This window comes from Procambarus clarkii, chromosome 1 (assembly GCF_040958095.1).
Source record: "Procambarus clarkii isolate CNS0578487 chromosome 1, FALCON_Pclarkii_2.0, whole genome shotgun sequence".
NCBI lineage: Eukaryota > Metazoa > Arthropoda > Malacostraca > Decapoda > Cambaridae > Procambarus > Procambarus clarkii.
The window spans coordinates 57,250,891-57,269,998 of record NC_091150.1 but is presented as its reverse complement, the minus strand read 5'-3'; the positions used below and the strand labels follow the sequence as shown (position 1 = coordinate 57,269,998).

At 40.8% G+C, this 19,108-nt stretch overlaps 1 protein-coding gene across 1 annotated transcript in view; it reads left to right on the top strand.

The window, feature by feature from the left end:
- LOC123750610 (uncharacterized) overlaps positions 1–11,813 on the top strand; it is a 66,440-nt gene extending 54,627 nt beyond the window's left edge. The window contains exon 4 of the mRNA XM_045732743.2: positions 11,471–11,813. Coding sequence (XP_045588699.1) covers positions 11,471–11,587 — 117 coding nt within the window. The 3' untranslated portion in view covers positions 11,588–11,813. The remainder of the gene's footprint in view (positions 1–11,470) is intronic.
- Positions 11,814–19,108: the final 7,295 nt, after the last annotated feature.

The window sequence follows — 19,108 nt, the reverse complement described above, 5'->3', positions numbered from 1 at the left end:
CCCAAGGCCAAACAGGTCAAAGCCCAATAACGGACTTAGTTGAAAGCACTGGGACCAGCCATGGCTTACTGACCACCAGGGAGCCTTACAGCAGATGTGTTGACGTCACGGCATCAGCAAAATTAATGATTACTCTAACAACTGGAGAGTAAGAGCCCCAGTCCCACTCCCACTTCAGAGGGGTGCGGGGAATTAGTGCACCTTTGTTTCAAGAGATTCAATCGTTCGTTTACATTGTTGTGGGAGTTCATTCGGCAGGATGTAAGGCATCAGTCTCTTTTGAACCAAGCAGTGGCCCATATTAGTTCACTGCATTTCTGGATGTCTTTTCCAGTAAGGTAGCAGAGTGTCACCTGCTACCTGCGCCTCTGAGAAGGCCAAGTCGTGACTCAGGTCCCCAGTAGGCCGAACTGAACTCCACGGCTAATGTGACCTTGTAGCTGGAAGTCATCGCAGCAAGATAGCTTCAGAGAGCCTTAAGGAGTTCCTCCCAGAAATGCAAGAACTTGCATTTTGGGCAGTGATCCAATGCAATGATCCTAGGACAGAGGTCTGTGGAACACCATTTTCCACCACTTTTCAGCTTGCCATATCCTCTCTGACTATAACCCTATGTTTCCTGTCTGTTAGGTACTCCTGTAACTTTCCTTTTAACCCCACTTCTCGTTCCATTTTGTGTATTAGTCTTTTGTAAGAAAATGTATCAAAAGCTTTCTGGCTGTCTAGGAAGATTCAGCCAACCTATCCTTCCTTCTCTAGTCTTATTTTAGTGACCCTGTCATAGAATTCAATTAAGCTACACACAGAAATCACAATAGCGTGATGCATCAACCTCTCGGACGTAGGTTCGAACCCTCATCACGGCCCTTGTGGATTTGTTCAATCAAGTTAGTTAAGCATGATTTCCCTCTCTGAAGCTGTGTTGTGCCTCTTGTAAAATTTACTCTCTCCAAATATTTTACAATCATTATTCTAATAATTTTTCCAACATTTTGCATAGAATGCATGTTAATGGCACTGGTTTATATTTTAGTTATTCATATGTTGTTAAATATGACCGAAAAAGTAAGATTAGTAATTCTTACACGAATTCTCTCAATATTTCTTATGTTTCTTTTCACTGTTGATGGTAATTGAAAAATCAATTCTCCAAAATTAATTTTTATTTCTAGTCTGACGCGACGCTTGAACGCGTTTCGTAATAACGTATTACATTTTCAAAGACTTTAGTTTACACACACACAACTGTAACCTGAAAACACTTAACAGTGTTTTACTTATTCTAACGCTAAACATCTTGTCTTATATAGTCGCATTTGGGTGAGGTGATATGTGCAACAGTTTTGGATGAGGTGAACAAACTTTTGACCAACACAAGACAGAACACGGTGCAATGGGTATAAATTGGATAAGTGAGAGGGAAGAATGGAAGTAACTGCAAAGGGCCTATTGGCATTCCTCTTGATACTTCTATATTGGTACGGAGTCTTGAAGTGGGTAGAATATAGTTGTGCATTAATTGGCTGTTGATTGCTGGTGTTGACTTTTTGATGTGTAGTGCCTCGCAGATGTCAAGCCGCCTGCTATCACTGTATCTATCGATGATTTCTGTGTTTTTGTTAAGACTTCTCTGGTGATGGTATGGTTGTGGGAAGAGTTTATATGTTCCTTAATGGAGCCCTGTTGCTTATGCATCGTTAATCGCCTGGAAAGAGATGTTGTTGTCTTGCCTATATACTGAGTTCTTTGGGGCTAACAGTCCCCAAGTGGGCATTTGAAGGCATAGACGACGTTGGTCTCTTTTAAGGCATTTTGCTTTGTGTCTGGAGAGTTTTTCATGAGTAGGTTGGCCGTTTTTTTCGTTTTATAGTAAATCGTCAATTGTATCTTCTGATTTTTGTCTGTAGGGATAACGTTCCTACAGACGTTATAGAAGCATCAAGAGAAAGTATAGGCCAATAGGCCCTTTGCAGTTACTTCCATTCTTCCGTCTCACTTATCCAATTTATTCCCATTGCACCGTGTTCTGTCTTGTGTTGGTCAAAAGTTTGTTCACCTCATCCAAAACTGTTGCACATATCACCATACCCAAATGCGAGTATATAAGACAAGATGTTTAGCGTTAGAATAGGTAAAACTCTGTTAAGTTTATTTATTTATTTATTTATTTATGCATATACAAGAATGTACATAAGGAATGTGAGGATACAAATATGGTAATTACAGTCTTGTAAAGCCACTAGCACGCGCAGCGTTTCGGGCAGGTCCTTAATCTAAGAAAATTTTAAGGAGGTAAATACTTGCAAAATTTATAGACAAAAAAATGATAACAGATTACATGGAATGAAAAAAAAGAAGATGAGAGAAAATTATAGGTACAGTATATTAAAGCACATAGGTAGCTATGATTGATTGCAATGACAGCTTAAAATGGTAGTTGACAACAAATTGGTAGGCACAATACAGCAGAAACAATATAAGATTGATTGCAATGACAGCTTGAGTGGTAGTTGACAAAAATTGGTAGTCACAATACAGCATATGGCTAGCACATAAAAGAAGACAGCAATGAGCACAATGATAAGGTTGTTTGATATTACATAAAAATTAGGAGATTGGGTAACACTAGGTACAGAGCAAATTTAAAGCTCAGTGTAGGAAACTAAATAGATGAAGTTAGGTACTTTTTGGTTTTGCTTTTAAATAAGGCAAAAGTTTCACAGTTTTTCAATTCACTAGGGAGTGAGTTCCATAGACTAGGTCCCTTAATTTGCATAGAGTGTTTACACTGATTAAGTTTGACCCTGGGGATATCAAAGAGATATTTATTTCTGGTGTGGTGATAATGGGTCCTATTACATCTGTCCAGGGAGAGTTTCAGAGCATGGTTTGCATTTAAGAACAGGGTCTTGTAAATGTAGTTGACACAAGAGAATGTGTGGAGGGAGTTAATATTTAGCAAGTTTAGGGATTTAAACAAGGGAGCTGAGTGTTGTCTGAAAGCAGAGTTAGTTATTGTGGTGTTTGTGTGTTACTGAGGAAGTCTTGGTTGTAGGGTTGATGTAAAGTCATGACTTGGTTACTGACTTTAATACTTAATATGATTACATGACTAGTAGCTACCAAGCTTGGCGGGCGTCCTGTACGCTCTTGTTTACCTTCTTTCTCTCTCTGGCGTCCCAGCCGCCGCACATAGAAAACGGATGGTACCATTTTCTGTGACATCCCTCCTTTTCTTTAAAAAGAATGAATACAGGATGTCTACCATGCTTGTAGCACAAAGCAAAGTTATTGACACAAAGTAAGTTATTACCATATCAAGAGATACTGCATACATTTAACATTAATTAAGCACACAAAGAATTTAAACAACTTAATCTTTTCCACAAAGGATTTCAATGTTAAAAATACATATGCAATGTTAAACAAACATGAAAGAAACTGTAATACAAAGTTACAAAATATTGAATGAGATATCTGCATTATTCAAACAATATTAAATTTAGTTTAGCACAATAAGTAAATACTTTTCATTACATAGGAACACAATTAATCATCAAATCGTGTAGGGCGTTTAACATGACGTTTAGGACGAGAGTCCTTAAATGCAATAACATCCCTTGATGAATTGTTTGTCGGGTTATAACTATTTTTTTCTTTTTCTTTTGCACGACTTTGCACTTCATCATTTTCTACACTAGTTGGAATCACTTTGAAATAAGCCATATTACGTGTTATACTATGATCTCTATTACTAGCTGTTACCATAGTTCCTTTTACACTAATCACTTTATATGGTTTTGTATCATACGGCATATCTAACTTTCCCTCTTTTTTCTTTTTAACGAGAACAGTGTCACCAACCTTTATGAACTGTTCCTTTGCACGTTGATCATGAGCAATTTTCATTTTGCCCTTGGCTAGTGCATCCTTCTGAGCGAGACGTTTATCCGTTACCTCGGCTGGCATGACGGGTAGTGCGATTCTCATAGGACGTCCAAATAAAAGTTCACCAGGTGACTTGCCCAGTATTCCATGCGGTGTTGCACGGTAGTTCCTGAGAAAAGCATACATAGCTTGTTTCCAGGATCGTCCTTCGGCATGAGCACAGCGTACCGCTTTCATGAGAGGTTGCATGAATCTCTCAACTTCTCCATTTGCTTGGGGATGTAGTGGCATCACACGGCGGTGTTTGAATCCAATATGCTCAGCAAAGTTGACAAAGTCTTGTCCATTGAATGGCGGTCCATTGTCCGTCTTGACAACTTCAGGAATGCCAAAGTTTGAAAAGATCTTGTCAAGTTTCGGGATGACGGCCTTTGCAGATGTGGAATTGATGATTTCTACTTCTGGATAACGTGAGTGATCATCAATGACTACCATCAAGTACTCTCCAGTTGGTAGTGGTCCGCAGAAGTCCATTGATACTTCCGTCCATGGTGCAGCAGGTAGTGGTGAAGGTTGTAGAGGTGTTGGTCTTGAAGTATCCACTGCAGCTTGGCAAGGGACACAGGCATCATGCATATCCTTTGCTTGACGATCAATGCCAGGAAACCACACCTTTTCTCGTAGCAGCTGTTTCGTCCTAACAAGACCTTGGTGTCCTTGATGTGCAAGCTTCAGAGCACGTTGCTGGAGAACAGCTGGAATCACGATACGAGTACCTCGCAGCACAGTGTCGCGTTGTTGCGTAACACTTAATTCTGTCTGGATGCGTTCAAGTGCTTTGAATGCATCTTGGTCAATTCCTGAGGGTGGGATGCGTGGAAACTTTTTCTTAGTCAATGCATCCACTGTTGCTTGCAGAGTTGGGTCCTCTAGGGTTGCAGTACGGATTTCATCAAGAGTAAGAGCCTTAGGGACTGCATCACAGGTTACAGAGTGTACATATTCCTCGGCAACTTGCTGATGCTTGGTGATGGTGAAACTGTTTGCAGGATGTCGACTGATGTAATCAGCGGGATTGCCTGCACCCGGCTTGTATTTCACCGTAAAGTTGTATGGTTGCAGACGAAGAGCCCATCTCTCAATGCGAGCTGGTGGTTTGGACTTTGGATTATTGAAGATGGTCTCCAACGGTTTGTGGTCAGTGACCATCGTGGTGAAGGGTGCACCAAGCAGATACACATTGAAGTGTTCACAGCCCCATACAAGAGCAAGAGCTTCCTTCTCTGTCTGACTGTATCGTTGCTCAACATCTGTGAGAGAACGGCTGGCGTAGGCAATTACTACTCGGGAATCTGGTTGACCAGGTTTGTGTTGGGCTAAAACAGCACCTAATCCAACAGGACTAGCATCCACCGTTAATTCAGTGTCCATTGATGGATCAAAGTATGCAGCAGTCGCATTCTCTACTAGTGCATCTTTCACAGCATCAAATGCATTTTGCTCGATATCGCTCCAGTACCATGATGCATTTTTCTTCAGGAGCTCACGTAGAGGCTTTGTAATGGTAGCAAAATCTGGAATGAAGCGAGAACAGCAGTTTGCCATTCCCAGAAAACTATGTACTTCAGTGGACGTTGAAGGAGGTGCAGCATTCTTGATATCTGCAACTTTCTTAGGATCTGGAGACAGACCTTTGTCACTAAGTACATGTCCAAAGAATTCAATTTTATGTTGATTGAACTCACACTTTGCTCGGCTTAGCGTCAAATTCTTTTCTCGTAAGCGTTGCAATGTTGCACGAAGAGCTTTGTCGTGTTCAGCTTGGGTACGGCCATAAACAATGATGTCATCAGACATGTTGTCAGCATTAGGTATGTCTTGCAATACCTGGCTGATGATGTGCTGGAATACCTCGGCAGCACTGTTAATACCAAAACTCAGGCGCTTGTACCTATACAGACCTCGATGTGTCGTAAACGTTGTGATGAAGCGACTCTCATCATCAAGTTCAAGCTGTTGATAGCCCTTGTTTAAATCTAACTTGCTGAATATAGTTGCACCATTCAAGCGGTAGATCATATCATCTACAGTCGGTGTAGGATGGCGTTCACGCATTATTGCCTTGTTGGGAACACGCATGTCCACACAAATGCGTATCTCATCTGGATTCTTCGGCTTTGGTGGAGTGACAATTGGGCTTACCCATGGTGTTGGGCCTGTTACTGGTTCAATGATATCTAGTTCTATCAGCCTATCCAGTTCGGCATCGACTTTCTTGCGAGTATGGAATGGTTGTCGGCGATGTGGTTGGGCAACTGGTATTACATCTGGGTTGATATGCAGATGTACTTTGCTATCAGTATAACAACCTATGGATTTAAATCGATCAGAAAATTCAGCAACAATACCATCAACATTGTTTGCAGATTCCACTGCTACAGCATTAGAAAGCTGAAGTAGCCCCAATTTGGTTGAAGTCTTGTAACTGAGTAAAGACTCCTTTGCATTCCTAACAACATGGAATGTAGTAATGAGCATTGCATTCTTTGACTTGATCTCTGCAGTGAAAGTTCCAATCACTGGCAAGGCTACCTTTGAAGCATAGGCAGTGGCTTTGCCATTATAGTTCTCAAGCTTTGGGAACTGTTTTTTAAATTTCTCATAGTGGCACTCAGCAATGGTGTCAATGTTTGATCCAGTGTCAATGAGAACCTTGAGACAAATACCAGCAATGTATACACATGTCTCTGGGTTGTTTGGAAGATCATTCCATTCTGTGATTGCTTGTACTCCATGAGTATAATCACATTCACTGTCATCTGAGACTGGTTGTAATGAAATGTTGTCTTGTACATTATTAACATTCTGGATATGAGGTGCAATATTGTGTTTACCACCTCGACCCCTATGACCTGATCCTCGTACAGTGCTTTCATTCATTGACTGTGGTTTCTTTAGTGCGGAACGACACATAGCACCAAAATGACCTAGTTTTCCACACTCATAGCACTTCTTACCTTGAGCAGGACAAACATTATCTTGGTGTGGGTAGTCTCCTCCACAATTGTAACATTTATTGTTGACACCCTCTGATGTGGGTCGTTGTGACTGCTTGAGCCTTGTTCCTTGACCCCAGTTGTGACGTGGTTCTCGGCTAAATTTACTGTTAGGTTTGCCATGATATCTTCTTTGATCACGGTGTCCTCCCTGAACCTTACGTACCTCATCACTGTTAGTAACAGTGGCAGAACTGTTGTTGGCACTGCACTCCATGACACGAGCATCACGTGCAGCATCTTCCATTCGACGAGCCATATCCAGTATCTTGGTAAGAGAACTGTCATCATCAACAAGTTCTAGAGCTCTTCGACGAAGACGTGTAGATGTGCATGATTCAATTATTTGCTGTTTGATTTCTTTGTCAACATCAGCAAACTCACAATGGGCTGCTAAACCCTGCAGACGTGTGTGGTATTGATCCACAGTTTCATTAGAGAGTTGTTTTGCTCTCCTGAAATGCATAATTTCCATAGCAGTATTTTGCCTTGGTTTGAAATGCTCTGTTAGTTTGGCTTTGGCAGTGTCATAATCTTTGGCACCACCAGTGTCTTTCAGTGTGTCAAAGATGTCACAAACTCTATCACCTGCATAATGAAGTAGAAAGGCACGCTTTCTTTCAGCACTTTTGATGTCAGAAACTATCAACAAATTTTCAAACTTTTTAAGCCATTTGACCCACCTCTGTGACAGGTTTGTCTGGTCACAGTCAGGATCAAATGCAGGAAACTGAGGTATATTTGCCATTTTTACTGAATAAATGTAACTTATCACTTAAATGTTCCTCAGAATATTAAACACTTACTGCACTGTATATGTTAGTCAAGAATTCACTGTAATTACTTTAATTTTGCAAAGCACACAAGCATTTTAATGCAAAAGTTCACAACAGTGCACAATATAGCAGCAACTGACTTCTTACCTAGCCCTTGTGTACATGTGTTGTTCCTACTCACAGCAGTTGGTACAGCAGCAGTTGGTACAGCAGCAGTTGGTACAGCAGTTGGTGCAGCAGTTGGTACAGCAGTTGGTACAGCAGTTGGTACAGCAGTTGGTGCAGCAGTTGGTACAGCGTGATGAATTTTGTAGCACGAAGCGTCGTTTCGTAACCAAAACATCAGGTTTTGTACACATCAAAGCGTCGTTTCGTACACAACGTCGGCAGATTCTTCAGTACAGTTTCTTCAGCACAGCTTGGGTAGCACACAGCATCGGTTAGCACACAGCATCGTTTAGCACACAGCATTGGTTAGCACACAGCATCGGTTAGCATACAGCATCGGGTATGGCGCTCACAGCTTCTCTTCCTCCTCCAGGCAGCATGCTTCTCCCTTGTGTTTGAAACTGAACAAATACCTGCGTTCACAGTTCATCCTCGTCGCCAATGTGGTGTTTGTGTATTACTGAGGAAGTCTTGGTTGTAGGGTTGATGTAAAGTCATGACTTGGTTACTGACTTTAATACTTAATATGATTACATGACTATAGTAGCTACCAAGCTTGGCGGGCGTCCTGTACGCTCTTGTTTACCTTCTTTCTCTCTCTGGCGTCCCAGCCGCCGCACATAGAAAACGGATGGTACCATTTTCTGTGAACATGACAGTTATTATACTGATAGCAGATTTTTGCTGTGTGATGATGGGCTTAAGGTGGTTTGCAGTGGTAGACCCCCATGCACAGATACCATAATTAAGATAGGGGTAGATTAGTGCATAATATAGTGAGAGGAGAGCAGAGTTAGGAACATAATATCTGATTTTGGAGAGTATACCAACTGTCTTAGAGACTTTCTTAGTTATGTGTTGAATGTGGGTGCTGAAGTTGAGTCTCTTGTCTAGGAATAGGCCAAGAAACTTGCCATCATTTTTATTACTGATGTTAATGTTGTCTATCTGTAGCTGAATTGCATTTGATGATTTGCTTCCAAATAAGATGTAGTAAGTCTTTTCGATGTTTAATGTTAGTTTGTTCGTTGACAACCATAAGTGGACTTTTTTTAATTCATTATTCACAACATTATTTAGTGTATGTGGGTTGAGGTTTGAGTAGATAAGGGTAGTATCGTCAGCAAACAATATAGGTTTGAGAATATTAGAGACATTAGGCAGATCGTTTATATATATAAGAAATAGAAGAGGTCCTAAGATGCTGCCCTGTGGCACTCCAACGGTAATTGGTAGAATGGAAGAAGTTGTATCATTGATGGTTACATATTGGTGTCTGTCACTAAGATAGGATCGGATGTAGTCAAGGGCAAGGCCTCGGATTCCATAATGCTGGAGTTTAAGTAAGAGGTAGTTGTGATTAACAGTATCAAAGGCTTTTCTTAGGTCAATGAAGAGTCCAATCGGAAACTCATTTTTGGCAAGGGCTGAGTAGATAATGTCAAGGAGACTAATGATTGCATGATTGGTGCTCTTTTTGGACCGGAAGCCAAACTGGCAGGGGCTGAGTATGTCGAATTTTACGAGGTAGGAATAGAGCTGTTTGTAAATAATTTTTTCAAATATTTTTGATAGAATGGGTAGATTTGATATTGGTCTATAATTGTTTATGTCCGCCGGATTGCCTCCTTTATGGACTGGCGTTACTCTTGCTTTTTTGAGGATATCAGGGAAGGTGTGATACTCTATAGATTTGTTGAACAGTAGTGCTATGGGTGGGGCAAGGGCATGGGAGGCTCTCTTGTACACAATGGACGGAATTTCACTGGTGTTCCCTGCCTTGGTTTTTAGAGAATGTATGATGGACACAACATCTGCCGGGCTGATTGGTGAAAGGAGAAGAGAGTTTGGATAGCTGCCTGAGAGATATGTGTTAATATGTGTCTGAGTCTGTGGGATTTTACTGGCAAGATTAGCACCAACCGATGAAAAGAAACTATTAAATTCATTTGCCATTTCTAAGTCAGTTGACGGTATACCCCCATCCTTGTAGAGTTTTATTTGGTTATGTGAGTGTTGTTTAGTTCCTAGGATACTAGAGATAGTTTTCCAAGTGCTTTTCATGTTGCCTTTTGCTTCATTGAATCTATTCACATAATATGCAAGTTTTGCCTTTCTTATGATACTGGTAAGCATTGATGAGTACCTTTTAGCTACTTCCTTTGAAACTAGGCCAATCCTAACTGTTAACAATCCTAACTGTAACAAAACCTAAGTGTTTTCAGGTTACAGTTGTGTGTGTGTAAACTAAAGTCTTTGAAAATGTAATACGTTATTATGAAACGCGCTCAAGCGTCGCTTCAGACTAGAAATAAAAATGAATTTTGTAGAAATGATTTTTCAATTACCATCGACAGTAAAAAGAAACATAAGAAATATTGAGAAAATTCGTTTTAGAATTACTAATCTTACTTTTTCGGTGATATTTAAGAACATATATTTACAAGAAAGACTGCTACCAAAATATACTAATTTTAGTTATTCATGTATGCGCCCGTATTTTTAAATATTGGAATTACATTTACCTTCAATAAAATTCCGGTAGCTTTCCTATCTCTAATGTAATGCTATATTTTATTTAGTCCCACTACGTTTGCTACATCTACATAGGGGGCTTGGTAGCCTAGTGGATAGTGCGCAGGACTCGTAATTCTGTGGCGCGGGTTCGATTCCCGCACCAGGCAGGAACATATGGGCAAAGTTTCTTTCACTCTGAATGCCCCTGTTACCTAGCAGTAAATAGGTACCTTGGAGTTAGTCAGCTGTCACGGGCTGCTGACTAACTGCTGGGTGTGTGTGTGGTGTGGAGATAAAAAAATATATAGTTAGTAAACAATTTATTGACAGTTGAGAGGCGGGCCAAAAGAGCAAAGCTCAACCCCCGCAAACACAACTAGGTGAATACATCTAGTTCCTGCAGGTGTCTTTTTAATACTTTTGCGTTAACTTCAGTTCTGTCCAGTGTTGTTTCTGGCTATGTGTTGTCACCTCCCCATGGACACCAACCTGGTTCTCGTTAGTACACCTGAAACCTTTGAGTTCTTCACATATTTCTTTGTCATTATCCAAGACCCTGTAATACCTGCTTCATCGGCCATGAATCAAGATGGGAAAATAACAATAACGAAGTTTTCGTTTTGTTGTGTTCATACAATGTAAGTAAAACAGTGTGAGAGAAATCCACTTATGAATGATCCTAGTTTGTGTAGGTCAAAATATCGACTAGCAGGAGGCCAAGACATCACAGTAAATTTGACAGTCAGGCTGAATTGAAGTCATTTGTGAAGTATCTCGTCAGACTGCTGGTGTTATGGGTCATGTTATTGTATATCTTCTCTCTAATTAGTACTTTGTATATTGCATTATGTATATCTAAGCTCAGATGTATGTTACCTCATACATTTATGGTTGTTTAATTATTTTAACTATCCTTAACTCTGGCAACTATTTTTATGTATAGAGAAATATGCATTAAATTAATAATAACTGCCTAGTTCTGTTATTGAGTTTCATATTTCCATACATATAAGTACTTTCATATATACATCAAGTGGGAAACTGATTGAAATTTACTCGGGACAGGTCCAACCAAGTCATCAAGTATGCTACGTACCGTACTGGGGCCAAGCAACCTCCAATGTCACCTACGAGGTTCTCTGTCTGAAGACTGTCCCCTTGGCCAGCCTCGGTCTCCAGTGAAGTTCACTCTCGTTAACATCATATGGTCATATTTAAGTTTTCTTTCTTTATGTATTTGATTCATACAGTACAGTACTATTAACAGTGAGCATGTATATAATGGGTTTTCATATCTCCCATTGTAATATTTCATAGAGGATACGTTTACTGTACCTATATTCCATATTCTCTATGCATAACTGTACAATTTTTGTAAAAATGTTAAAATAAAACGAGATAAAGAACATTTAATGCATTATGTTTTACAAAGACATCAATTGAAATGTGGGAAGTACATAATATCTGATCAACCAGACATTTGGTTGGAGTCTGGCACTTATTTAACTACTGCAGAATAGTTCCTCGTGGTACAGGTGGAGCCACAAGCACTAATGACGCCTGAGAATACCACTGGAAGGCAACACTTCCTCGGCAGATATTCATGATGTGATTCTGGACATTAACATCACAACTTAGCAGATATTTACATATAAAATTGACATTTGGTCACCTTATACACGTTGTTATACAGTTGAAATCTGCTATGTTCCCCGCCAGGTGCATACAAAACACCTATGATAAATCCTTATTACACTAGAAATTTTGCAATACTGACAAATCCTAAATATATCATGGTAAGAGCCTCGTCTACTTCATCATGGTGCTGGAAACTATGCTGGTGACTGGTAAGCATGAGCGGCACCCATGTGCCATGATGGGCTTCTGTGTAAACTGTTGCTTCCTTACACACAGAAATCACAATAGCGTGATGCATCAAATGAACAAATCCACAACATGTAATATGTTGCTTCCTCATGTTACACTGGCATTTGTATGCATCTCAGTCTAATGCAGTCTTACTATAAATTCATATAAATTGTCCTTTACACAATGATAACTTGTGTAAAGAATAAAACTGCAAAGAATGAGGAGTAAAATTAATTAATTATTAATTTGGTGTTTAGTTAGCAAGTATAACATTAAGTGGTAAAACAATTTCAGTATTTTTTTACATTAAACTTAATAAATACTATATAAAACTATTACTGTTTCCTTTGCAATGTGTAAATATATATTAATAAAGCAGATTGAATAAAATTTGCATATCAAAATAAAGACTACTAACCTGAAGAATAAAACTTCTGATACACCTAAATTACAAAGAACAAAGAGGAATAAACTCTGAAGGGTTTTAGCTCAAAAACAAAAATAACTTTGTGGACAGTGGTAATGCAAAATACGTCATAAGCCATCATTCATCAAAGAACTCTTCATCACCTGATGTGCTCTACCAGTCACAATGATAACTACATACACTCTACTCTACTCTACTTGATGTAATCTACCACATGTACTGCTATTAACAATGATATACAATGTATACCTGGTTGATGGGGTTCTGGGAGTTCTTCTACTACCCAAGCCCGGCCCGAGGCCAGGCTTGACTTGTAAGAGTTTGGTCCACCAGGCTGTTGCTTGGAGCGGTCCGCAGGTCCACATACCCACCACAGCCCGGTTGGTCCGGCACTCCTTGAAGGAAACAATCTAGTTTTCTCTTGAAGATGTCCACGGTTGTTCCTGTAATATTTCTGATGCTCGCTGGTAGGACGTAGAACAACCGTGGACCTCTGATGTTCATACAGTGTTCTCTGATTGCACCCATGGCACCTCTGCTCTTCACTGGTTCTATTCTGGATTTTCTTCTATGTCGTTCACTCCAGTACGTTGTTATTTTACTGTGTAGATTTGGGACCTGTCCCTCCAGTATTTTCCATGTGTATATTATTTGATATCTCTCTCGTCTCCTTTCTAGTGAGTACATTTGGAGAGCTTTGAGACGATCACAATAATTTAGGTGCTTTATCTCGTCTATGCGTGCCGTAAATGTTCTCTGTATTCCCTCAATTTCAGCAATCTCTCCTGCTCTGAAGGGGGAAGTGAGTACTGAGCAGTACTCAAGACCGGACAACACAAGTGATTTGAAGAGTACAACCATTGTGATGGGATCTCTGGACTTGAAGGTTCTCGAAATCCATCCAATCATTTTTCTGGCTGACGAAATACTTGCTTGGTTATGCTCCCTAAACGTTAGGTCGTCAGACATCATTATTCCCAAATCCTTGACATGCTGTTTTCCTACTATGGGCAGATTCGATTGTGTTTTGTACCCTGTATTATGTTTAAGATCCTCATTTTTGCCGTATCTGAGTACCTGGAATTTATCACCGTTAAACATTTATTTATTTATTTATTTATGCATATACAAGAAGGTACATTGGGAATGTGAGAATACATAATATGGTAATTACAGTCTTGTAAAGCCACTAGTACGCGCAGCGTTTCGGGCAGGTCCTTAATCTAAGAAAATTTTAAGTCGGTAAATACTTGCAAAATTTATAGACAAAAAAATTATAACAGTTACATGGAATGAAAAAAAGAAGATGAGAGAAAATTGTAGGTATGTATAGGTATATAGGTATATATAGGTATATAGGTATATATAGGTATATATAGGTATATAGGTATAGGTATATATGTAGGTATAGGTTTACCTAATGTTCTCTCATTCATATAATTTCCTAAATAATCCATCAAGTCTCCATGCACTTATGCAAGCATCTACCTCAGTTTCATTGTAAAATTTTACTCTTAAATCTAATCTTACCCTATTCCATTTAAATTTTAAATTTAATTGTATTGATCTATGTCATTTATTGAAATAAATTATTGATCTCATTTTTGTTCTTTTAATTAAGTTCATACTAATTATAGGTTACAACTAAGCTAAATTATAATTTATTATCTTTAAGATTATTTTACTTTACAATTATCATTGTCAATTTTTTTATATATTCATCTTGACAGTCTCTACTGAGTTTTTTGTTCTCTCCACCAAACTTGTGTATCCTCCATGGCTATCTAGTGACCTTAATTCTACCTCTAATTGTTTCAATTCTTTTGTTTACTTGCATTTATTGTTGTGTTTTGCCATAATTATTCTCTAATTTTAGCAGACTCAATACTTTGTAAGCTCTTATTGTATTGTTATATTGCTGTGTTTTGCTATAATTACTTTCTATTTTACAGCAGATTTAGTATTTATCTGTTCCTGTAATTGCTTATCTTATTGTATCGTGACATTATCTTATCTATATGCTTACTGCTATTGATCCTGATCGAAATCTTCTGTCCCATATCCACACAAATCAGCACATTGATCATCATTATTGCAGGTACTACACAGCAAATCTTGCAAAAAACAAACTCCTAAACAGCACCTGCTTATCAGTTTACAACCAAAATGTTAGGTCACTTGGTAAACATTTTGATGATATAAATGCACTACTTACAGCACTAGGTACTAAATTATCATTCATCATTTTAACAGAAACTTGGCTAAGTAATGACTATACCCAACTCTACAATTTAGCTGGTTATAAAGTCATTCATAACTGCAGGGCTAATAAAAAAGGTGGCGGTACAGCAATATATTACAAAGATACCTTCACTTGCAATAGTGTCATTAGTGATAGAGACGACTATTGTGAATATACCTTTGCCAAGCTCTCCAGTAAATCCCTTAAATCCTCCCTGATAATCGGTGCCATCTATAGATTTCCTAATACCAACATAGCTTTATTCTCAGACAATGTAAGGAATCTTATCATAAATAACAATCTCAACAAAAATCACATCATTCTGGGAGGTGATTTCAATATTGACCTGGGTCTTCAAAATAACCCTCAAGTTGACTATTTCCGTAACAGCATGCACTCCTGTATGCTAATCCCCACAATCACCAAGCCCACCCGAGTCACTCAAACATCTGCCACTACCCTGGATCACCTATGGACTAATATAACAGCTCCCCTTACATCTGGGGTAATTTATGACAGAACAACTGACCACTATCCTACCTTCCTCATAGCAAACATTGACACATCACCATCAGAAACCAAGAAACTCTCATTCAGGCTACATAGTGAATCAGCTTTAGGCAATCTCTCTAATGCACTTCACAATATTAACTGGGAATCTGAATTTAATAATTCACAGGATATAAACTCGTCAACCAACCTCTTTCTCTCCAAAACTCTAAGCCTCTACAACACTCACTGTCCCCTCCTTACCAAACAAGTAACTGATAAAAGAAAAAATAACCCGTGGCTCACTAGTGGCATAATTAAATCAATCAACAAAAAATATGAATATGAAAAGAAATTTAGGAGTGGCCTAGTTTCAAAGGAAGTAGTTAAAAGGTACTCATCAGTGCTTACCAGTATCATAAGAAAAGCAAAACTTTCTTATTATGAGACTAGATTCAAAGAAGCAAAAGGCAACATGAAAAGCACATGGAATACCATCTCTAATATCCTAGGAACTAAACAACACTCCCACAACCAGATAACACTCTCTAAGGATGGCCTTACACCATCATCTGACTTAGAAATGGCGAATGAATTTAATAGCTTCTTTTCATCGATTGGTGCTAACCTTGCAAGTAAAATCCAACAGACTCAGACACACATCAGTTCAGTTCAGCTCTGGAGAGAGTCACACGTTGTGTCCGTAGGGTCCGCGAATAACATCAATTATCTCGAGACATTGAAGGGTCACAGAGACAAGAAACATAGTTTTTTGTCACAGAAGTGTACGCAAACGCAGTGATCAAGTGTATAGTGAGCTCCTACAGCGGTAGAGCAATTAAGAAACAAAAATTAAGGCCGAGTGGCAAGATCAGTGTGTACCGTTGGGTCAGCCTAGCCACCCAGCCTAGCAGGACCTACGTTTTGTTTGCTGAGTAATGTGTTGTGAAGTGGATTGTAGCATACTTAGTGATTGATGCCCCGAAGTGTGTGCACCGTTTAGGATCGTATGCTAAGTGCACATAGTGGTGACGACCAGTGAGGAAGATAGGAACGAATGTTACCAGGAGCACGTGGAGACAACAGTAGCACGTGGAGACAACAGTAGCACGTGGAGACAACAGTAGCACGTGGAGACAACAGTAGCACGTGGAGACAACATTGATACCAGAGAGAGGAGAGGGCAAGCGACCAACCCCGTCATAAGGACATCTCTTCAAACTCACCTAGGCGTGCTTGCTCGGGGTGAGCTGACGGTAGGTGCCCGTCTCTAGGTCATCAATAAGGTGTACAGAGTGACTTAAAATACCTAATTTAAAGTAGGTCTCAATATCTCAAATATACAACTCCGTGGCTCACTTGGGTGGGGCTTGACACATGATACCCTGGTGACCGCTCACCATCTCACCCCACACCTTCCCACGCCTTACACTGCCCCAAGACACCCCCCTACCCCTTCCCCTATACACAAACACCCCCGCACCCAACACACACACACACACACACGCACACACACACACACGCACACGCACACGCACACACGCACACGCGCACACACGCACACACGCACACACACACACACACACACGCACACGCACGCACACAAAGACACACACGGACACACGCACACACACACGCACATACACACACACAGACACACACACACACACACACACACACACACACACACACACACACACACACACACACACACACACACACACACACACACAGGTCAAGCGGGATGATAAGACAACAGAATGAAGCTGGAGGAGAGGGACTGGACGAGTCATTCATGGAGATGATTGCTAAGGCATGGAAGGAAGTCAGTGGGGAATTGAAGGACCTGAGGGAAACTATATGTAAGCTGCAGATAGAACTAAGTGCAGCACAAGAGGAGATAAAAAGCCTAAAAACAGGCCCTCCTCAGACTCTGGCCCAGGGGACCAACCCCCAGGTGCCAGGAGATGTAGCTATGGCAGGGACCCCTACAATTGGCCCAACCTTTGTTGAAATGCTCAAGAGCCCAGGAGCAATGTCCACAGTCAAGGATGTTGTAATGAAAGCAGTAACCTCACAGGAGGCAGCTAGATGCACAAGCCAGCTAATGGAAAGGAAAAGAGCTGTAGTAGTGGTAGGTGTCGAGGAACAAGAGGGCTCCACAAGGGAGGAAACGAGGACTAAAGACAAAGCTGCAGTGGCAGGGATATTAAAGGAGATAGGAATGGAAGGGGCTGAACGAGACATAGAACAGTTTTTCCGGATTGGCCAGTACAACAGAGACAAAAAAAGATTGATCAAGGTAGTATTCAAGAGCGAGGACATAAAAGAGGACATTCTAGTAAGGAAGAACAAACTGAGGCATGCAAGGAACTACAAAGAGGTATATGTTCAGAGGGACATGACCAGAGACGAAATAGTAAGGGCAGCAGATGCAAGGAAAAGGCGCAAGGAGAGGGAAGAGAGCCAGGGAACCTCAGCCTCCAACCCAGCAATCCCAGAGGGGAGTGGGGAACCCCAATCCAGCAACCCAGGAACCCCAGGGGGGAATGCAACACCCCAGTCCACCACCCAATAGGGCCCTCTCTACCCCCCAGCACAAACCCTTCCTTGCCCCTGCATAATGCCCATCATGAAACCCAAATCCTCCCCCTCCCCTTACCCCAAGTAGCCCCTGCTTTCCCAACCCCTGGTCTTCTCCCTGCCCCAAGCAGGCCTGAGCAAGACCAAAGCCCTCTATCCCCCACTCCACCTCCCTCCAAACCCCTGTCAACTACACCGCAGGAGGGCGTGCCCTCTCCCCAAGCAATCCCTGCTCCCTCACCCCCAGGACTTCTTCCTGACCCAAACAGGCCTGAGGAAGACCTAAGCCCTCCACCCCCCACCCCACCTCCCCCTGAACCCCTGGCAACTACCTCACAGGAGGAGGAGCCTACCCAAGTAGCAAGGACCATAGAACAACCTCCTACACTTGTAGGGAGTGTGGGTGAAATTGGATATAAGAAAGTGAGCTTCAAGGTAATGTACTCAAACATTGATGGGATTACCAATAAAGCAAGTGAACTGGCAGAAAGGGTGCAAGAAGAAAACCCTGATGTAATAGGACTAACAGAAACAAAATTGTCAGGAGTCATAACAGATGCTGTGTTTCCAAAGGACTACTATATAGTAAGGAAAGAGAGGGAAGGGAGATGAGGTGGAGGAGTGGCCCTGCTGATAAGGAAGGACTGGAGTTTTGATGAGATGGAAATTCCGGGCTGTGACGGATTCAGAGATTACATAACAGGAACTATAACAATGGGTGGACCTAAGATAATAGTGACAGTCATTTACAACCCTCCCCTAAATGACAGAAGACCTAGACAGGAGTTTGATAGGAACAACATGGCAACCATTAATATAATAGAGAGAGCAGCTTCAGTTGCCTGCAGGAATGGCTGAAGACTCTTAATCATGGGTGATTTCAACCATGGAAAGATAGACTGGGAGAATGGGGACCCACATGGTGGTGCAGATACGTGGCGAGCTAAACTCTTGGAAGTGGCAACAAGGAATTTTCTGAGCCAGCATGTCAAGGAACCCACAAGAATGAGAGGCAATGATGAACCAGCTAGACTCGACTTAATATTCACCCTAAATGAGTCAGAAATAAGGGAAGTCAAAGTTGAAGCCCCCA